The sequence below is a fragment of the Symphalangus syndactylus genome, chromosome 16 (genome assembly GCF_028878055.3).
Source record: "Symphalangus syndactylus isolate Jambi chromosome 16, NHGRI_mSymSyn1-v2.1_pri, whole genome shotgun sequence".
Classification (NCBI taxonomy): Eukaryota; Metazoa; Chordata; class Mammalia; order Primates; family Hylobatidae; genus Symphalangus; species Symphalangus syndactylus.
This window is the reverse complement of record NC_072438.2, coordinates 65,297,955-65,314,099: the sequence shown is the minus strand read 5'-3', so window position 1 is coordinate 65,314,099 and position 16,145 is coordinate 65,297,955. Positions and strand designations below refer to the sequence as shown.

General features: G+C 41.1%; 1 protein-coding gene across 3 annotated transcripts in view; it reads right to left on the bottom strand.

The window, feature by feature from the left end:
* Nucleotides 1-3,532: 3,532 nt before the first annotated feature.
* DAB2 (DAB adaptor protein 2) overlaps nt 3,533-16,145 on the bottom strand; it is a 55,691-nt gene continuing 43,078 nt past the window's right edge. For all 3 annotated transcript variants that reach the window (XM_055246166.2, XM_055246167.2, XM_055246168.2), the window contains 6 exons: nt 14,489-15,142; nt 13,324-13,486; nt 8,517-9,149; nt 7,864-7,973; nt 6,878-6,948; nt 3,533-5,284 (listed from right to left, as the gene is read on the bottom strand). In XM_055246166.2, coding sequence (XP_055102141.1) covers nt 6,883-6,948; nt 7,864-7,973; nt 8,517-9,149; nt 13,324-13,486; nt 14,489-15,142 — 1,626 coding nt within the window. In that variant the 3' untranslated portion in view covers nt 3,533-5,284; nt 6,878-6,882. The remainder of the gene's footprint in view (nt 5,285-6,877; nt 6,949-7,863; nt 7,974-8,516; nt 9,150-13,323; nt 13,487-14,488; nt 15,143-16,145) is intronic.

The window sequence follows — 16,145 nt, the reverse complement described above, 5'->3', positions numbered from 1 at the left end:
AGGAATGCCTGCCCCATTCCATAGCTGTTTCTTACCGACTGTCCGAAGATCCACAGGTCTTGCAATACTACAGTGAAATTTTAGGGCTTCCACTTATAACCTGTGTAGTCAGTGGGGATAACTAGACTCATCGAATAGAGACAACTTGGAGATCACCGTCAACTGCAGGTTTTAGGTGTGTCTTGTTTGCTATTATGCTCCTCACATCTAGCATTGCGTCTAGCACATTTATGAATTACAAGCACTAACAGATGAATGAACGAATGCAGATTGGGAAAATGACGTCCATGTCCCTGAGGTCGAATGGTTAGGGCAGGGGAAGCATCAGAGCCCAGCTCTTTTCCTTGCTGGTCCTGTGCCATTTTCCTTCTAGCACTTTCAGATGAGCTCTTTTATAATGAAGGAGGAAAGAACAAATTTCTCTATGGAGTGGTTCTGGAGCTGTTTGTGAAGTTCAGTTGAGGTGATGTAGGTCTGGCTGTCCCTTTACAGTAATAGGGATTCCTGTGGCTTAGATCTGTTTACCCTCACATGGAACTATGTAGGGCCCACTCGATTACATTACAACATTTCATTTTAAAGGAAGACTCAGCACAATCCTCTTCTCTTTTGAGGTTCTCAGTATCTGCCTATGCCATATCCTACCCTTTTGTTCACCAACACTCTTGACTATTTGTATGTCTCCCTCTCAACTCAGACTCCAGCCTCTGCTCCAGTCATTTTAGTATTTTCATGGGCACCCCTCTGCCCTCCTCTTTTCTGATTTTGCCAACTCTGTCAATATTTATCTTAATTCCATTCAGCCCTCTGCTATACCCCATTTCTCTGCTGATCAATTAGTCTAAGTAGGTACAAGTGGAGGCAGCATCAGACACACCACAGAAGCATCCTCTACTCAATTCCAGCCCAGTCACGTTGCCCTGTAACTTTTAGAGCAGCAGTGATTCTGCTTTCTTATAAGTAAGATAAAATAATGATTGAAATCAACCAAGTGGGTAAAGAATTGACAGAAAACTCCACAACCAATATCACAAGGAAAAATTAGTCATAAAGAATTTCAGAGTTGGGTTTTTTTTTTTCCTTCCATTTTTAACAACCTCATCTTTCATCTCTGCAGAAGTCCAGCTTCTTTGCCACTGAGCAGCCCACACCATGGTCTTGCTGGAGACAAGCACTTGTATGATTTCAATATGTGGTAGAGGTTTAGTAATTAAATGCAGGACACAATTCCAAGCAAGGGCAAATGAGGGGCTTGGCCACTCACCAGGTGAGATGACAAATGGCTGGCCCTTGTCCATCAGCATTGCTGTAATTATGACATGTTAACAAGGCTGCTGCCAGTGCATAGCCATGTACATGTCCCTATTGGTCACATCAGCCTAGAACATGAGTTTTTATTTTTAGCAGAAGGGAATTAGTTCAAAACATACCATTTCCCAGAAATAATTATTTGTTTTATTATTTAGCAACCTCCTAAAATGGTAATAGCTTAAATATTTACCAGGGGCTTTGGGGCAGCTCCCATCTTTTCCTAGATTTTGTATTAAACGTATTCCGGGAATATGGGTCAGAGTCCTCACTCATCAGGTTATTCCATGGTCAACCAAACTCCTGAGTTAGCTACATCCTCTGTTCCTTCCCCCTCCCCTTTTTTTTGCTTCCACTTCAGGAAAGACACAAAATTACCCTCTGTTTGGCTCTCTCTAGACACCACAGTTAATATTTTGATGGTAAAGTCTGAGATCAATTGATGAAGGGATCTCTCTACTTCAACACACAGTTTTATAATAAAATACCATGAAAAACACTCCCTTAAGAGTTGGGGTAGAGTGCAGCTTTTTTTAAAGCATGGATGCCAGCCTCGCCTGAGTAAGACTTGCAACGGTAACAGATCCCACCTCAAAGGATTATGAATGGCATCAATGGAATAAAGTTCTTTTGCATAAATGGTAAAATACTTCACAGATGCAAGGTTATTTTGGGAAAGTCTATACCTTCTCCCTTTGTATTGCTTTTATGTGAGAAATTTAGGAGCATGCTGGCTGTTCAGCTTTTAGCTTAGATATATTTGATATGTAAAGGAAACTCACTTTCCAAGATAATAGGGTTACCATGAAAAGCTGAACTTCTGGCACTCAGGTGTGAATACCATTGCTTATTAAAGAAACTACAGTTGTCCCTTGGTATCTGTGGAGGATCAATTCCTGCAGATACCAAAATCTGTGGATATTCAAGTCTGTTATATAAAATGGCATATAACCTATGTACATTCTCTCATACACTTTAAATTATTTATAGATTACTTATAATAACTAATATAATATAAATGCTATGTAAATAGTTGTTATACTGTATTGTTTTTATTTGTATTATTTTAATTGCTGCATTATTTTTATTTTATTTTATTTTCTATTCACATATTTTCCATCTGTGGCTGGTTGAATCTGCAGATGCAAAATCTGAGGTTAGGAGAGCCAACTATATAAGGAACAGGTGTGTTTCCACTTTGCAGGGACACTTCAGTAACTGCCACTCTCTGCTTGATCAAAGTAGTTCCGACTGCACTGAAAGGAATGTCCTCCTCTTGTACACACAAGCAAGTTAACTTCTGGCAAGATCTCACAGATTAAGCCACGTGGAGATAACACACAGGCTCAACGGGTTAGACGCACTGCAGAGCACCTGGATAAGCCAGATAATTTGTGCAACATGTTCTTATCAGCAGCCTTCTCTAGCTCATCTGTGGCTTACTTTCAGTTCCCCTGGAACCTGCTTTTGTATGGAGTGTATTTCTATTCCACCTCACTATTGTTAGAAAGAGACCAAATGTTTCAGTCGAGGAGAAAGGTAAGGCAGTAATAAGGAACATTCCAAAATATTATACACCAATAGATAATCCTTCCCCAAAATGTCTTATTCCTTAGAAAAGTTAGGTTTAACACCAAGACTTCTATATCCATGCAAAGCCCACCTTGGGATTCTCTTTCTTGTAGTTGCAGGTCTTTTTGAAATGAATGAGAACCTTGAACTTTTATACTAGGTGAGAGAGTTTAAGAGCTTCCTAATGCTGAAAACATCTGTTCATCAGCCCACTCACCTCATGCAACAACTCTCCAGAGGGGCCTATGCCAGCCTAGAGCAGTCCACACAGTTGTGTCTTGGTGAGGTCAAATATGACTGAATAAAAAACATGAGGCAGCCAAGGGTAAAAGGCATGAACCAAAAGTGCACTAATGAGTGATTTTATAGTGGATGTCAGCTGAGGTTTTTTTGGTACAGGTCTTATCTACTAGTCTTCCTTACACTCCCAGAAAGGGAGTGTGTGTGGGTTTGAGACAGAAGAAGGTGCTGAAATAGATCAGATAGTAATTTACTCACGGTCCTATTTCATGGATTTCCACTTTCTCTTCATTGTTGTGACAATCCAGAATGTATTATAGCTAACATTTTCTCCACTTCAGACTGGTATGTTTTATAGCTTGCCTCCAATGTCAACTCAAAGCAGGTAGAATAAACTGATGGTACCACATGATATTCTGCCACTCCAGTTTATTGAAATGAGTAAGTTTATAGCTTTATTTGCATACAGAAAAGTGCACGAGAAAATAAGTATGTACAAAACAGTTGTGTGGCTGATCATGACTTTCAAAAATTCAACTACCTAGAAATAGTTGTCTCCAGTTTAGCACATTTAGGTATTTGGACATTTAAAGTACTATTTCAAGTCTGTGTTTGTAGTGACTGAGTAGGAAGCTGATAGAAAATTATGCCATATATGATCAACTATTACCATTAAACATAAAACCGCAGGACTTTCTATTTGGGGCTAATCAATAGAGGGCCATGTGGCCCCTGTCTTGTTTAGCTTCTGAGCATCACCCTCTTCTTCCCCCTCAAGGTAACATTGGATGTGGTTGATTAACTCCCACAAGAACCTGAGCATTAAGGGTCAAGAGACAACATTAAAAACCCAACATAAACAAAACAAAACAAAACTTATTTTGACAATAATAAACCCTTCAGAACTGTGCTCACAACAGGACAGAAAATGAACAGGGAATGTTTCCAAGTTGTGAGGAGAAAAACATTGCAGACATTAGATTTTCAATGGTAACCCCAAACATTTGTTCTACAGCTTTTTCCTCCCCTCTTATCTTCCTACTAATGACGATGAGATTGTGGCTGCAAGAAAGTTTTCCAGTTTCTTGATAACGGCCTAGCATGACCCCAAATAAGCACCTAATGTGTTTGGCACAATCACATTTAGCTTTGTGATGTGTTGCTCTTCAAAATAGAGTCCTTTGTTGCTGAGTTGAGTTCAATTTCTCTTGAACATTAACTGCTCTTCTGGAACTTCAGCTCAAGAGAATGGCCTCCTCTTCCACAGGAAGGATATAGGTTGTGCCCATTTGCAATTCTAGTTCGTGGGACTAGCAATTACTGAGAATGAAGAGATGCTCCAGATCTGGCTGTGAATCTGATTTTTTTTTTTTTTTTTTTTTTGCCCTGTGAGAGTCTGTTGCTTGCGAAAGGGTGGTAATGCTACTTGAACCTAGGAGCAAAACTGACTGAAAAAAGAATCAGAAAAAAAGGAGAGGAGAGACGAATAATGTTCTTCCCTCATTTGCAATAGCTACCAAGAGATGGGAGAAAAGGACAATCTTGGCCTTGGGAGAAGGTGATCTTCAGAAAGAAGAGAAGCTATCTCTTTAAAAAGGTCCTTAAGTGGTTAGATTCCAAAGTGTCTAAGGAGAAGTTGTAGTTGCTTCAATTTTACTTTAGAAATTCTCTGTAACTGATGGTCTGAAGCAAGATTTCTTTTAAGAAGGTGCTTTGTTCTACTATAACCTTTAGATTTTATGCTCTGAAACAGAACCCCCGAACAACTTTGAACAATAAGGATTTGAATATTTATTCAAAACAGCATGATATGAAGGGATGTGGTGGCTGCATCTCCCAACCAGAGGGTAGAAGGCAGGTGTTCTAGAAGGTTCCAGGGACACAATAGGCAGGGTTCAGTAGGGAAACTACTGTACTTCATTTACACTTAAGCTAGAGAGTTTAGGATCTTAATTTATTTAAAGCCATAGATTCAGTTTAGCTTTAACCTAGACAGAAAGTGAAAAGCATTTTACAAGTAGAAGAGGCAATGAGAAATAAGGCAACAGATAATACGTCAAAGCTGGAACAAGGGCAGAAATCAGAACATGTCTGGCTATCAGCTTTGTTTTTGACTACTAAGGCCAACCTTTTTATTCGTCTGGATGGTCTGCAGACCAAGTTCCTAGAGAGGTATGGAGAAGAAGGAAACTTGTGGTTAGAATTTTTGAATTGAATATCAATGTATTAAATATCAAGTCATTATTAAAGATGTCAGTAGTAGTATCTCCTAGGGCTGATGTGAGGACTGATGAAGATGATAAATGTAGAGCATCTAATAAAATGATTAGTGCAAGTGCTCAACAATGTTAGTTATTTTATCCCATGAGAGTTTCCCTTACCCAATCTATTGATGTAGCAGGTTGACCTAAACTATCCTTCCTTCATGACCTAAAGAAGAAAGGACCTCCAAAGAGAAGCCTAGTTCATTCAATTTAGTCCCTACAATCCATCTTGACTCCGAGTGTAGTTTACTCCTTCTATTGGTTTGGGTATATCTCCCCTTGAATGGAAGGTGAGAATGATCTCTGGTGAGACTTCTAGCTCTTAAATATCTACTTACTGCTTTATTACCTTTAGAATCACCTGCACTCTTGTTAAAAGGAAGCATTTTCTTGGCACCAAAGAGAAATTCCTTGGGGCTGCGGTAGGACCCAGGAATTTGCATTTTTAATGATTTACCCAGTTCTCTGAAGCAGTTTATGGAAAGGCACTATAGGAAACACCGTCATTGTAGAACTGGAGTTGAGGGAAAATGATCCAGATGCCTATAAGCTCAATCTTATTGTTCTCGCCACATTTAAGATATTTATCTATTAAAAATAATTACATTATAGATGGGCCAAATCACAGTTTAGTAGTCCTGTTTGGATGAGACAAGATTGGAAAAAAAATGGGCTTGTTTTTTTTTGCTGTTGTTGTTATTTTTCATTATTTTTATTGTTCTACCCCTACCAGCTGGCCCACCTACTGCTCTAAAATGGGGGGAGCGTTCCTTTCCCTACTAAATTTAGTCTTTTGAGATCAGAATAAAGTTGCTGTCACCTTCTGTTGAGAAAGAGTTACACTGAGCCCTCCCAGGATTTCAGCTGAGGGTGATTCTACCTAATCACTTATTTAAGATAAAGTTCATGAGACAGAAGAATCAACCTTCAGACTCATTTTGAGCTCCTACTGCCTATGAAGGAGATCTTTAATAGTTGTTAAAACTTTTAGATTTAATACGATCAGACTCTTTCAGACTAACTTTGAGATTGCTCACAGAGTAATAAATGGTAGAGGAGTAATGATCATAATCTGTTTTGCTGACTTGGTGGCTTCAGAAGGTCTTTGGAATCTGAACCCTTTATAGGAAACCAAATTACTACTAGGTTGTTTTGCAACCACTTCAATACGAAAGTAAAAAGGTTAGAAACCTGTGATGTGTTGTTTTGAGTTTTACTTCCCACACAGAACTGAAAAACCGAAAACATGGGATAAGATAAAAATCCACATCCCCAAGGGTATATTACTATTTTTTGATGTGTTTAGGAATTCTATTCTTAAGTGCCCAGCCTAGTCATTACTGAATGATCTAAGTATAGATTTTCATGTCGATTACTCCTAAATTATAGATATTTACCCTCTTCCCAATTCTAAAATTAAAATTTCACTCTATTCCATGTCACCCTTTCTCACGAAAACCCCTGAGATAGGCTTATTAGGATCTTCTACTTACAGAATTTAGGCAAAAGGATTTCCAAATGGATCCCTATATATCTCAGAAGATACAGGTTGAGGAGAAGCCACCTAAGAAGATAAAATCATCAGGTCAATAAATACAGTTACAGTCATAAGAAAAAAAATTTACAATGAAGACTTCCAAAATTCTTTTAAAAATCACTTAGGTCATAGGCCAATTGGCCAATCAAACATTATATGGGGCTTACAGTGATTTGTTTCCATCTGCTTGCAGATGGCAGTGTATATTATTTACATGAAAATCAAGGTTCAGATGCATTTCATTTGCCTCCCCCAAATAGGAAGTATTATTTTCATAAGCTATAGAAATATTGTTGGAAAATTAAGAATTTAAATTTTTGAAAGGTTTTCAAGACAGTATTTTGGCTCAATTTTCTCCCGAAATGCTTTCATGGGTCAGGTTAAGTGAGATATGAAGGATGTTTTCTATGTGATATTATTTCTCAAATTCAGAAGATAATAGTTCTTGTGCAAATAATCTTCCTCCAGTTTAAATGAATGTTTATACTGTGAAGGTTCTTGGTGACAAATCTTAGCCAAACATGTTTTACCATCAAAAAGCTATTATAGCCAGGTGTGGTGGCTCATGACTGTAATCCCAGCAGGGAGGGAGGCCAAGGCAGATGGATCACTTAAGGTCAGGAGTTTGAGACCAGCCTGGCCAAACATGGCGAGACCCCATCTCTACAAAAAAAAACAAAAATTAGCCAGATGTGGTGGCATGTGCCTATAGTCCCACCTATTCAGGAGGCTGAGGCAGGAGAATTGCTTGAACCCAGGAAGCGGAGGTTGCAGTGAGCTGAGATTGCACCACTGCACTCCAGCCTGGCCGACAGAGCAAGACTCTGTCTAAAAAAAAAAAAAAAAAAAAAAAAAGCTATTATAAAAGCAACGTTAATTCAGGAGGCCAGAGCTCTATGTGGCATGTACTTTGGAGAACAGCTTCTAGTAGTTCATACTTACAGAGGCTTGTGATGAACCAAAAGAATCTTTAAAGAAAGGGTTCTCAAATGCATTGTCAGTAGATTTGGTAACTGGCAGGGAAACTTGTCTGGGAGCTGGCTTTGGTGGTTCTAGAAGGCAAAAAATCCAGGCAATCAGTAGACAAGCTTTCCCCAAATATAGGCCAGTCCCCAAGTCAGCTTATCTTTGAAATTTACTTCTATACTTTTGAAATTTACATCAGTGGAACAAAAATCAACACCAAATACTAGGTATCCCAATAATTATTATCCTTCTCAGAAGAGAAAGCCATGCATATTTATCTGAAGTGGAAGAGATTCAGAATCCCTGCATTTTAAGCCATGGGACATGGATGACGCCTTATCACACAGCCCTCCAACAGTCACCAGTCATCACATTTCAATAGCTCATGGCAGCCCTTTTAAGATTTATCACTAGAGGGCAGCATTGGGTCAGTACTCAGAAATGACTAAGGTAAATGAGTTATTACCAAAAGGCAAATGGTTAAGTCGTCTCCGTAACCCTTGATTACCAACAGAAGCAAGAGCAAAGCTGTTGGTGGGTGAGAGAGGGTTCATTTGGGGAACTCATTTAGGTCCATGTGGCAGTGGAGATAGTTGTTGGAACAGTAGGCAGAGTGGTGAGTGGCTTACCATTGATTTTGTTCAATAGTTGATTAGCATCAAAATCATCATGGTCTGCATTCTCCTGAGGAATGCCAACCTTGCTGTTGAAATAACTGGAAAAGGCACTCAAAGTCCCAGAAGAAGTCTGCTCTCCCTTCCGCGCAGGCACAGCAGGTGGCTGCCGCAGTTGGAAATCCTTAAACATTTCTTTCACATCCTTGATCTCTTTATCCCCAAGTGGGTCTAAGGCAGTGAAGGCATCACTGGAGATGTCCTTGGGAGGGCCAGCTCTGGGAGGTGGCTGAGGAGGAGTGACCAGGAGAGAGGAGTGCATGGAAGGGGGCTGAGTGGACACAGCAGGAGCTGGAAAAATATTGCTCTGAAAAGGATTCCCCAAAGGGCTTGCTGTTGACCAAGCACTGGGTGCCACAGATGCAGAAGGGCCCCAGACAACAGGCACTGGAGGGGGAGTTGAGGCCGCAAAGGGTGAAGGCTGGTTCCAACCTGAAACAGCTGGACTTGTACCAAAAATGACGGGCTGACCAAAACCTGAAGGTTGACCACCCATCATGGCTCCCGGAACCATTGAAGGGGACTGATTGAAGACCAAAGATGCTGTGTTCCATGGTCCTGCCTGAGGGAGTGTGACAGTTACACCACCTGAAGTAAGAGGAAGAAAAATACTTATCAGGAGCCAAGCTTGAAGAAGATTCTTGAATTTCAGAGAGCACAGCTCTCTGGAAAGCCTCTATGCAGCTAACACCTCCATCGGGCCCTGAGGCTGATATGGGAAGAATAAAGACTCTGACAGATTAATCACTGTAAAAGTTAGCCAGCTAATACCGTATAGTGAGCATTCAAATGCTGGTTGCATTTTGAGGCCCATGTTCTTCCTACCATGTCTTTTTAACTTTCCTCATCAGAAGGGCAATATAGTCCATAAGTACCTACTCATCAAAAAAATAAGCCCTTATCATACAGACACTAGTTGTCTGATACATCTCAAACAACTAGAACAGAGCCTGATAATAGCAGGAACTTATTTAAGTGAATATATTTTTATGCACGAACCATGCTGATTATGATGTAGTTAATTAAGATAATCTATGGGACTCTCTGAGTCACGGATTTGATCTTTTCATTTGGCAACTGGCTCATGTCTGGAGTCTTATGGAAACCAGCAATCACATATGTGCACAAGACCTCAACATGCTTGCATCCTGAAGAAACCATTTCAAAGTTTCTGCACTTTTTAATGCTGCCAAGGCTGATACAGCTATATACATAAAGGGAAGATAAAGTTTGGCCAATGCCAAGATAGTTTTAGACGTTTATGTAAAAAAATGGAAGAAAGGATGTTATCCTAGGAGGACTGTTTCAAATAAAAGTGCTTCCTGCCATGTGCCACTCTCTAAACCTTGCCAGAAGTTAGAACAGAGAATTTAAAAGAGGAGAGAGGACAATGGGAAACAAAAATCTTTCAAGGTAACTAATGGCCTGTGTCGGGGCATCTGCTCTTTGTGGTGAATGGCTCCGTCTCCTGCGACCTTGCTATGTCATCAGGAATTCGTTAAATCGCCAGAATCCAGGTCTCTCCAATGATGGCCTCTGATTCTTGAGAGGCTCCCTCCCTGCATCTTGTAATATACAGGGCACTATCTTTCCTGCCTCTTTCCAAGTGCATTAATGATTCAGTTAAGCTGTCACCGCTAACAAGGAAACCTAAATTCAGCCTCATATCTGTTAGTAGGTGATGCTTCGCTCTTGAAATCTACTTGCTTTGAGCTTTGGTGCATGGCATTCTTTAGTTATGAAAGTTTTCTTCAGACCTGGGTTAGGGACGTTTATGTTTCCAAGAGAGAATACTTTGAAAATGGTGTTTAGGAGTGATGGAGCACGAGATTGTATCTTCAAGCTTCTTAGTCTGAGACATGGGTATTACCTGGCTCCATTCTCATCATGCATGCTGGCCATCTGGCCACGGGCACACATGGTGTACTCACAGAGAGTGGTGGGTTTCAGAACAGGCCATTTCACTTAATCAGCACGCTTTTTGGAGATGAGGAAACTGGGTGCAAGAACATTAACTAAAATTGGGAAGGTCATAGTCTTGGATGGTACAGACTGAAAATCAGGAACACTGGCTCTAAATCTGGCACCCCATTCTCCTGTTCTGCTTCCTTGGCAGCAAGGCATGGGGCAATCTTAATTTTCAAATGCTATGTTAATTCAAATACTTATTTCACAGATACAGAAATTAGAATTCATTTTCACTGAAGAATATACTCCTTTCATAACAAATCAAGAGAAAAGTTATATTCTACAATACAGGCTCTAAAAATGGGTTTAGTTTGAACAAAGTTGTTGCTCCTATTTTACAACACATTCAATTAAATTGTATTAACAGAAGCCAGATCACTCGCTAATAATTTCCACCAGTTAGATGTGCAAAAAGGAGGGTGGAATTTTATCATCTTTCATGCTGGACAACTTGTCTTCACTTAGGAAAATATCATATTAGTGAGAATGGTATTTGTAAAAGAGAAAAATATTAGGGCTGGGCGCAGTGGCTTACACCTGTAATCCCAGCACTTTGGGAGGCCAAAGTGGGAGGATCACTTGAGGCCAGGAGTTCAGAACCAACCTGGCCAACTTGGCGAAACCCTGTCTCTACTAACATACAAAAATTAGCTGAGTGTGGTGGCGCATGCCATAATCCCAGCTACTAGAGAGGCTGAGGCACTTAAAGTTGGGAGGCAGAGGTTGCAATGAGCTGAGACAGCACTGCTGCACTCCAGCCTGGGTGACAGAGTGAGACACTGTCTCAAAAAAAAAAAAAAAAAAAAGAGAGAGAAAAATATTACATTTGCCAGGAATTCAAGGCTTTCCCAGTATATACTTATAGCAGTCTTCATTCCTACCCACCAAATCCCCACCTTGTGTTTCAACACATTGAACACATTGACAAAGTAGGGGCAAGGAATAAGGAAAAGGGGGACATGGGTATAGAACATTAATTTTATTATCTTCTGAAGCTAGATTAAAATACAAGCAAGTTGAATCTGAGGGCTCAGCTTTCTACAATACCCTCTCCCAACCCCCCAGTTCTCCAGGGGAGACAGTCCCCCAGCTGGGTCTAGCGGAAGCCAGACCTACAACCTTCCATGGTTTGGCTGAGGATCCCTGCTAGTGGACAGGGACTATACTGTAGAGCTCAGTTTGAGTCCCATGTCCAAACTTGGAACAATCATCAGTATTCTGCAGTTGTATACCCCAAGGCCTCAACAGGGGCACCTAGCCAAAAAGCTTCACTTCGTCTGAATAAATAAACAGTTATAGGGTCCAGCTGTATTTTCAGGCTGACTTGTTAAATATTGGCTGCAAAAATTCTTAAGGGCATTGACATTAGATACAAAGCTCTGTGATGTGATCTCGCTGCAGACATTGCATTGCAAGTACTCTGGTCTTCTGTGAGGGAAGGGTACCAACCAGCTCCACTTGGGGGGGGTGGGGTGCAAGGAAAAGAGCAACGCAGAAAGGAGGAAGCCCCCAAGAGACATGAAGTCTTTAGAGAGAGACTCTTGATGGGGTAAATGCAAGCAGAGACCTGGGACAAGCTGGCTTTTCATACCCTCATGATTTCTGCCACTCAGCAGTTGAGTAACAGTCCTCCTCTGGCCACCCTATTCTAGACATGATTAAACAGATTTCTTGTAAAAGAACCAAACTATTTTCCTTTGTAGAAAAACAACAGAGACAGAGAGGAAAACAAAACAAGGATCCTGATGACTGACTGCAGGAGGCAGAGAAAGCCAGGATCCCTGGTCAGATTTTACCAAAGGAGAGGGGAGTCCTTCCTTGTCTACAGTCCTCCACCTCCCAAGCCAGAGTCCATTTGGAGTTTGTAGACGTGCCAAGAGCAGAAAAATAGAGTCCACAGCAGGACAGCAAAAACTATTGTCAGGGCTTCTGAAAACTGTACCATGGAGTCTGAAAAGAACTATAGGCTGTGGCCTAAGAATAGCAAGGCCAGCCCTCAGTCAAGTGGACTTCCCCACTGTCCTACCACAGAGTGATCAGCTGCTCACACAAGCTAATGACACATTTAGGAATTAAGAGCATCAACGCATCCTAGATGTCTGATAAAATTCCATCTCTTCCCTTATTTCTCTGCTTTTTTCAACTTTGGCTTTCTAGGACTTATGTTCTAGCTTCAGTAAAACACTCAAGCTAGCCAAAATATTGGCAAGGAGCTCCTATGGCAGAAGCGCTCAGAGACTGATCAGGATGTGTGCCTGATCTACCCTTACCATACACCTAGGAACACAGCTGGGCCCAGAACCTAGGACTTTCACTCTATGACTTATTCTTGCTTCAGACTTAACTTATATCCTTCTCGGGCATATATTCCTTCCAAGAGGGCTATGTGTTGAAAGGACATAGGCCTTCGATCTATTATGGCAAAAGACACGGAAGACATGCATGCTGACAGACAAGCCTCTCTTAGGTCAACCCTGTTTTGCTACTGAAGCTGGTCTGAGTTTAGAATCCCTTACAATTGTCTTTCAGGAAACCATGACCAGTTGGCTCAAGTAAGTACAATACTGAAAATGAATTTCTTGTCTCATGCTGCCTTGAGGAGCCAAATGTGAGTTACAAGTCAAGAATATCAAATGGGTGTGGGGTTGTATAGTAGAAGTGGGAGAAGGGCTCCCTGGGATGCTCAAATCTTATGCTGTAAAACCCTCTGGGAGTATGAAATTTCTTCCGATGCATCATCATTTTATGAGCAAAAGCAAAAGAGTCATACTTAATTTTATCTCTAGGCACATACCTAGACCCACCAGGGGCCCCACTGGGGCAGGAGCACTTGTTTTGAAGAGATCCAGAGGGTTGGGCTGCAGGGCTGTAGGTTGTCCTGTGGGTGACGCCTGGCCTGAAGGTTCTGAGACGGGAGGAGCAAAGATGTCTGATGCAAGCAAGTCACTGGCTGAAGACTGACAGGACAGGGAGGGAGGGAGAAGCCTTAGTTACTCACTAACAGTGAAATACAGCTTCATTATGTCTCCTACTCTATACCCCAATTTGAGAGCCACAAAAAGGAAAACTTTTTTCTTAACAGATGAACAACAACAATTACTACTACAGAAAAAGAGTCCTCCACAAAAAGACACAGATTCCTACAACAGACGGACTACTGAGTCTTAGTGTCTGATACTACCTAGGGCTTGCAAAGTGAAATCTACTATATTCATTTACACACTCACATTGGTCTGGTCTCATCAGCTAAATGCTTGAAGTTGGGGGAGGACGTGTGTAAAAGGGGCAACTACCAATAAGCATCCTGAATATTTTTTATCATTCCATTGGATTTTAAGTCAGTCTACATAGAGATCACAGGGTCTTAATCCAGGCAAGCCTGCATATTCTTAGGAGAGTTAAAAAAACACACCTGTGGGAACTGCATTTTAAATTGCTCTTAAATAAAGCTGAGATCATAGTGGTGATAGTAAACACATAAGCTTTTTCTAAGCTTATGTATTTAGTCAGTATTTAAAAGAGGAGATAAGTTCGAGAATTTTACACCACCACCATGGACACTGATGCAATACGATGGGTGTGCAGGGTGTGTGTTAGTGTCAGGGAAGTACAAAGGGAATCACAAGAACTCTCACCCTCCCAACCCAGAACATGATGATCAAACTTACCAGAGGTATAGAAGCATAGCAGCATTAAAAATGGAAAAACTTGTGTTTAGTTTAATCATAAGTGACAAGACATGCACATGGGAAGCAGGGTGTGACAAACGCTGCTGAGAAGCTTAAAAACGGTGGCAGTTAGAGGAAAGTATTCCTGGAGAACCAAAGTGCCTTATCCCACCTTCTATTTCACAGCCACACAGGAAACTACGAGAGCAGCAGGAAAGAGAGCTTGCATCACACCACCCTTTGGTACCGAACATGCACTCTGCTAATGGATACGTGGAGAAGACAATTCACCTTAGCAGTCCTTCTGCCTCTTCCTGGTTTGGTACTTTGTGGAGGTGGGATAATGGCTATGGAGTCATGTGGTGAGGACTGGACAGAGCTTTCCAAGTCCTGCTTTACGCCATTCTGTATGGATAGTCCTTTGGGAGGGCTTCCCACAAAAGGGTTCGGGGAGGATTTGACAGAGAAGCCGTTCTGTTCTCTTTCAGATACCCCATTTTGAGTTCTCACTGCTGGCTGGGTTTGCGAACTCGAAAAGGGCCATGGGCCTGCCTGAGCTTCCTGTTTGCCAGTCCGGTTAGAGATCTGGTCAAATTGCTGACCAAAGTAGTCAACATCACCATTCAGGGGCCCATTACTCAGTGGAGTAGACGAGCTACTCGAATTCTCTTTCTTCTGATCTGGAGATTTGAGAGAATCAAACGAAGAAGGTGTCGATTGGTCTGGCTGTGTGAAAGGATCATCACGGAAAGGATCAGGATTAGGGGTGGGAAAGAAGTTGAGATTGGCAGAAAAGGCATTTTCAGGCAAGAAGGATGCCTGAGGCTTTGGTCGAGGAAGAGAACAGGAGGTGATGCCGTTTGTTAAGAATGGATTTTCTCTTAAAGAATTCTGATTGGTGTCGATTTCAGAGTTTAGATCCACTAACAGGATATCTTTGCTTTCCTATCACATTTGGAAAGAAAAAAAAAAGAAAGTGTTAGTCCCTGTTGTGACTTCAAATGAGAAAATTACATAAGATGACTAGGATTATCAGAATTTCCATTTGAATTTGGTCTTGATAAATCGGTTGATCATTACCTCCTTCCGTCAACCCCCGTAGTCCATTACTCCCTAGCTATACACTAGGTCCTTTCTATTCCTCCCCAGTATCATGCCCTTTTATTTAAGTCTCAACCTCATTAGGTGAAATCTTACTGTTGCTTACTTCATGTCTCTGCTCACCCTGGTTCACACATACAGACTGGCTTAATTCATTATGAGCATTGTTTCAATTTGTGACTTTGAAAGTCTTAAGGGGAATTGATTGTGAGTCACTATAAATGATTATCAAAGTATGTTGAGCTTGAAAGTAAGTGATTTCAGAAGCTTAGCTCAGCTTCCTACCTGATACACAAACAGTCCTCTCTATTGTACCCCCAGAGTCATGTAGGATCATCTCTCTAAATGAGAAAATTCATCGACTAATACATTCGTATTTTATAGTTCTGGCTGTGATGAAATTTAAGATCAAATGCATTTCCCTAAAATCGGTCCAGTTCTTTCCTCTAGAGGTGGGAGAGAGGCTTTTCTTCTACATCACAGCCTTCAGGTGTGTCTCTTAATATTGAAGGCTCTTGCTGAAGCTGACAGGCAAGTAGGATCTCATCCTCATCATCCCAGTCTCTCCTCTGGACTTACCCTTTGTGTCTATGTCCTCTGAAAGAGACACTCAATACTGATCTAATTTAGTCAATCACACATTAAGATCTCCTATTTGTACATCTTTTCATAACATTGCTTAGAGTTGCCTGTGTTGTGACAGTAATCTCATCTGTTTAGTGGTTAAAGTCAACCAACAACTGATCTTTAATTTATATACAGTAGTCCCTCTTTATCCTCAGGGAATATGTTCCAAGGCCCACAGTGGATGTCTGAAATGGCACATAGTGCCAAAACCTATATACAG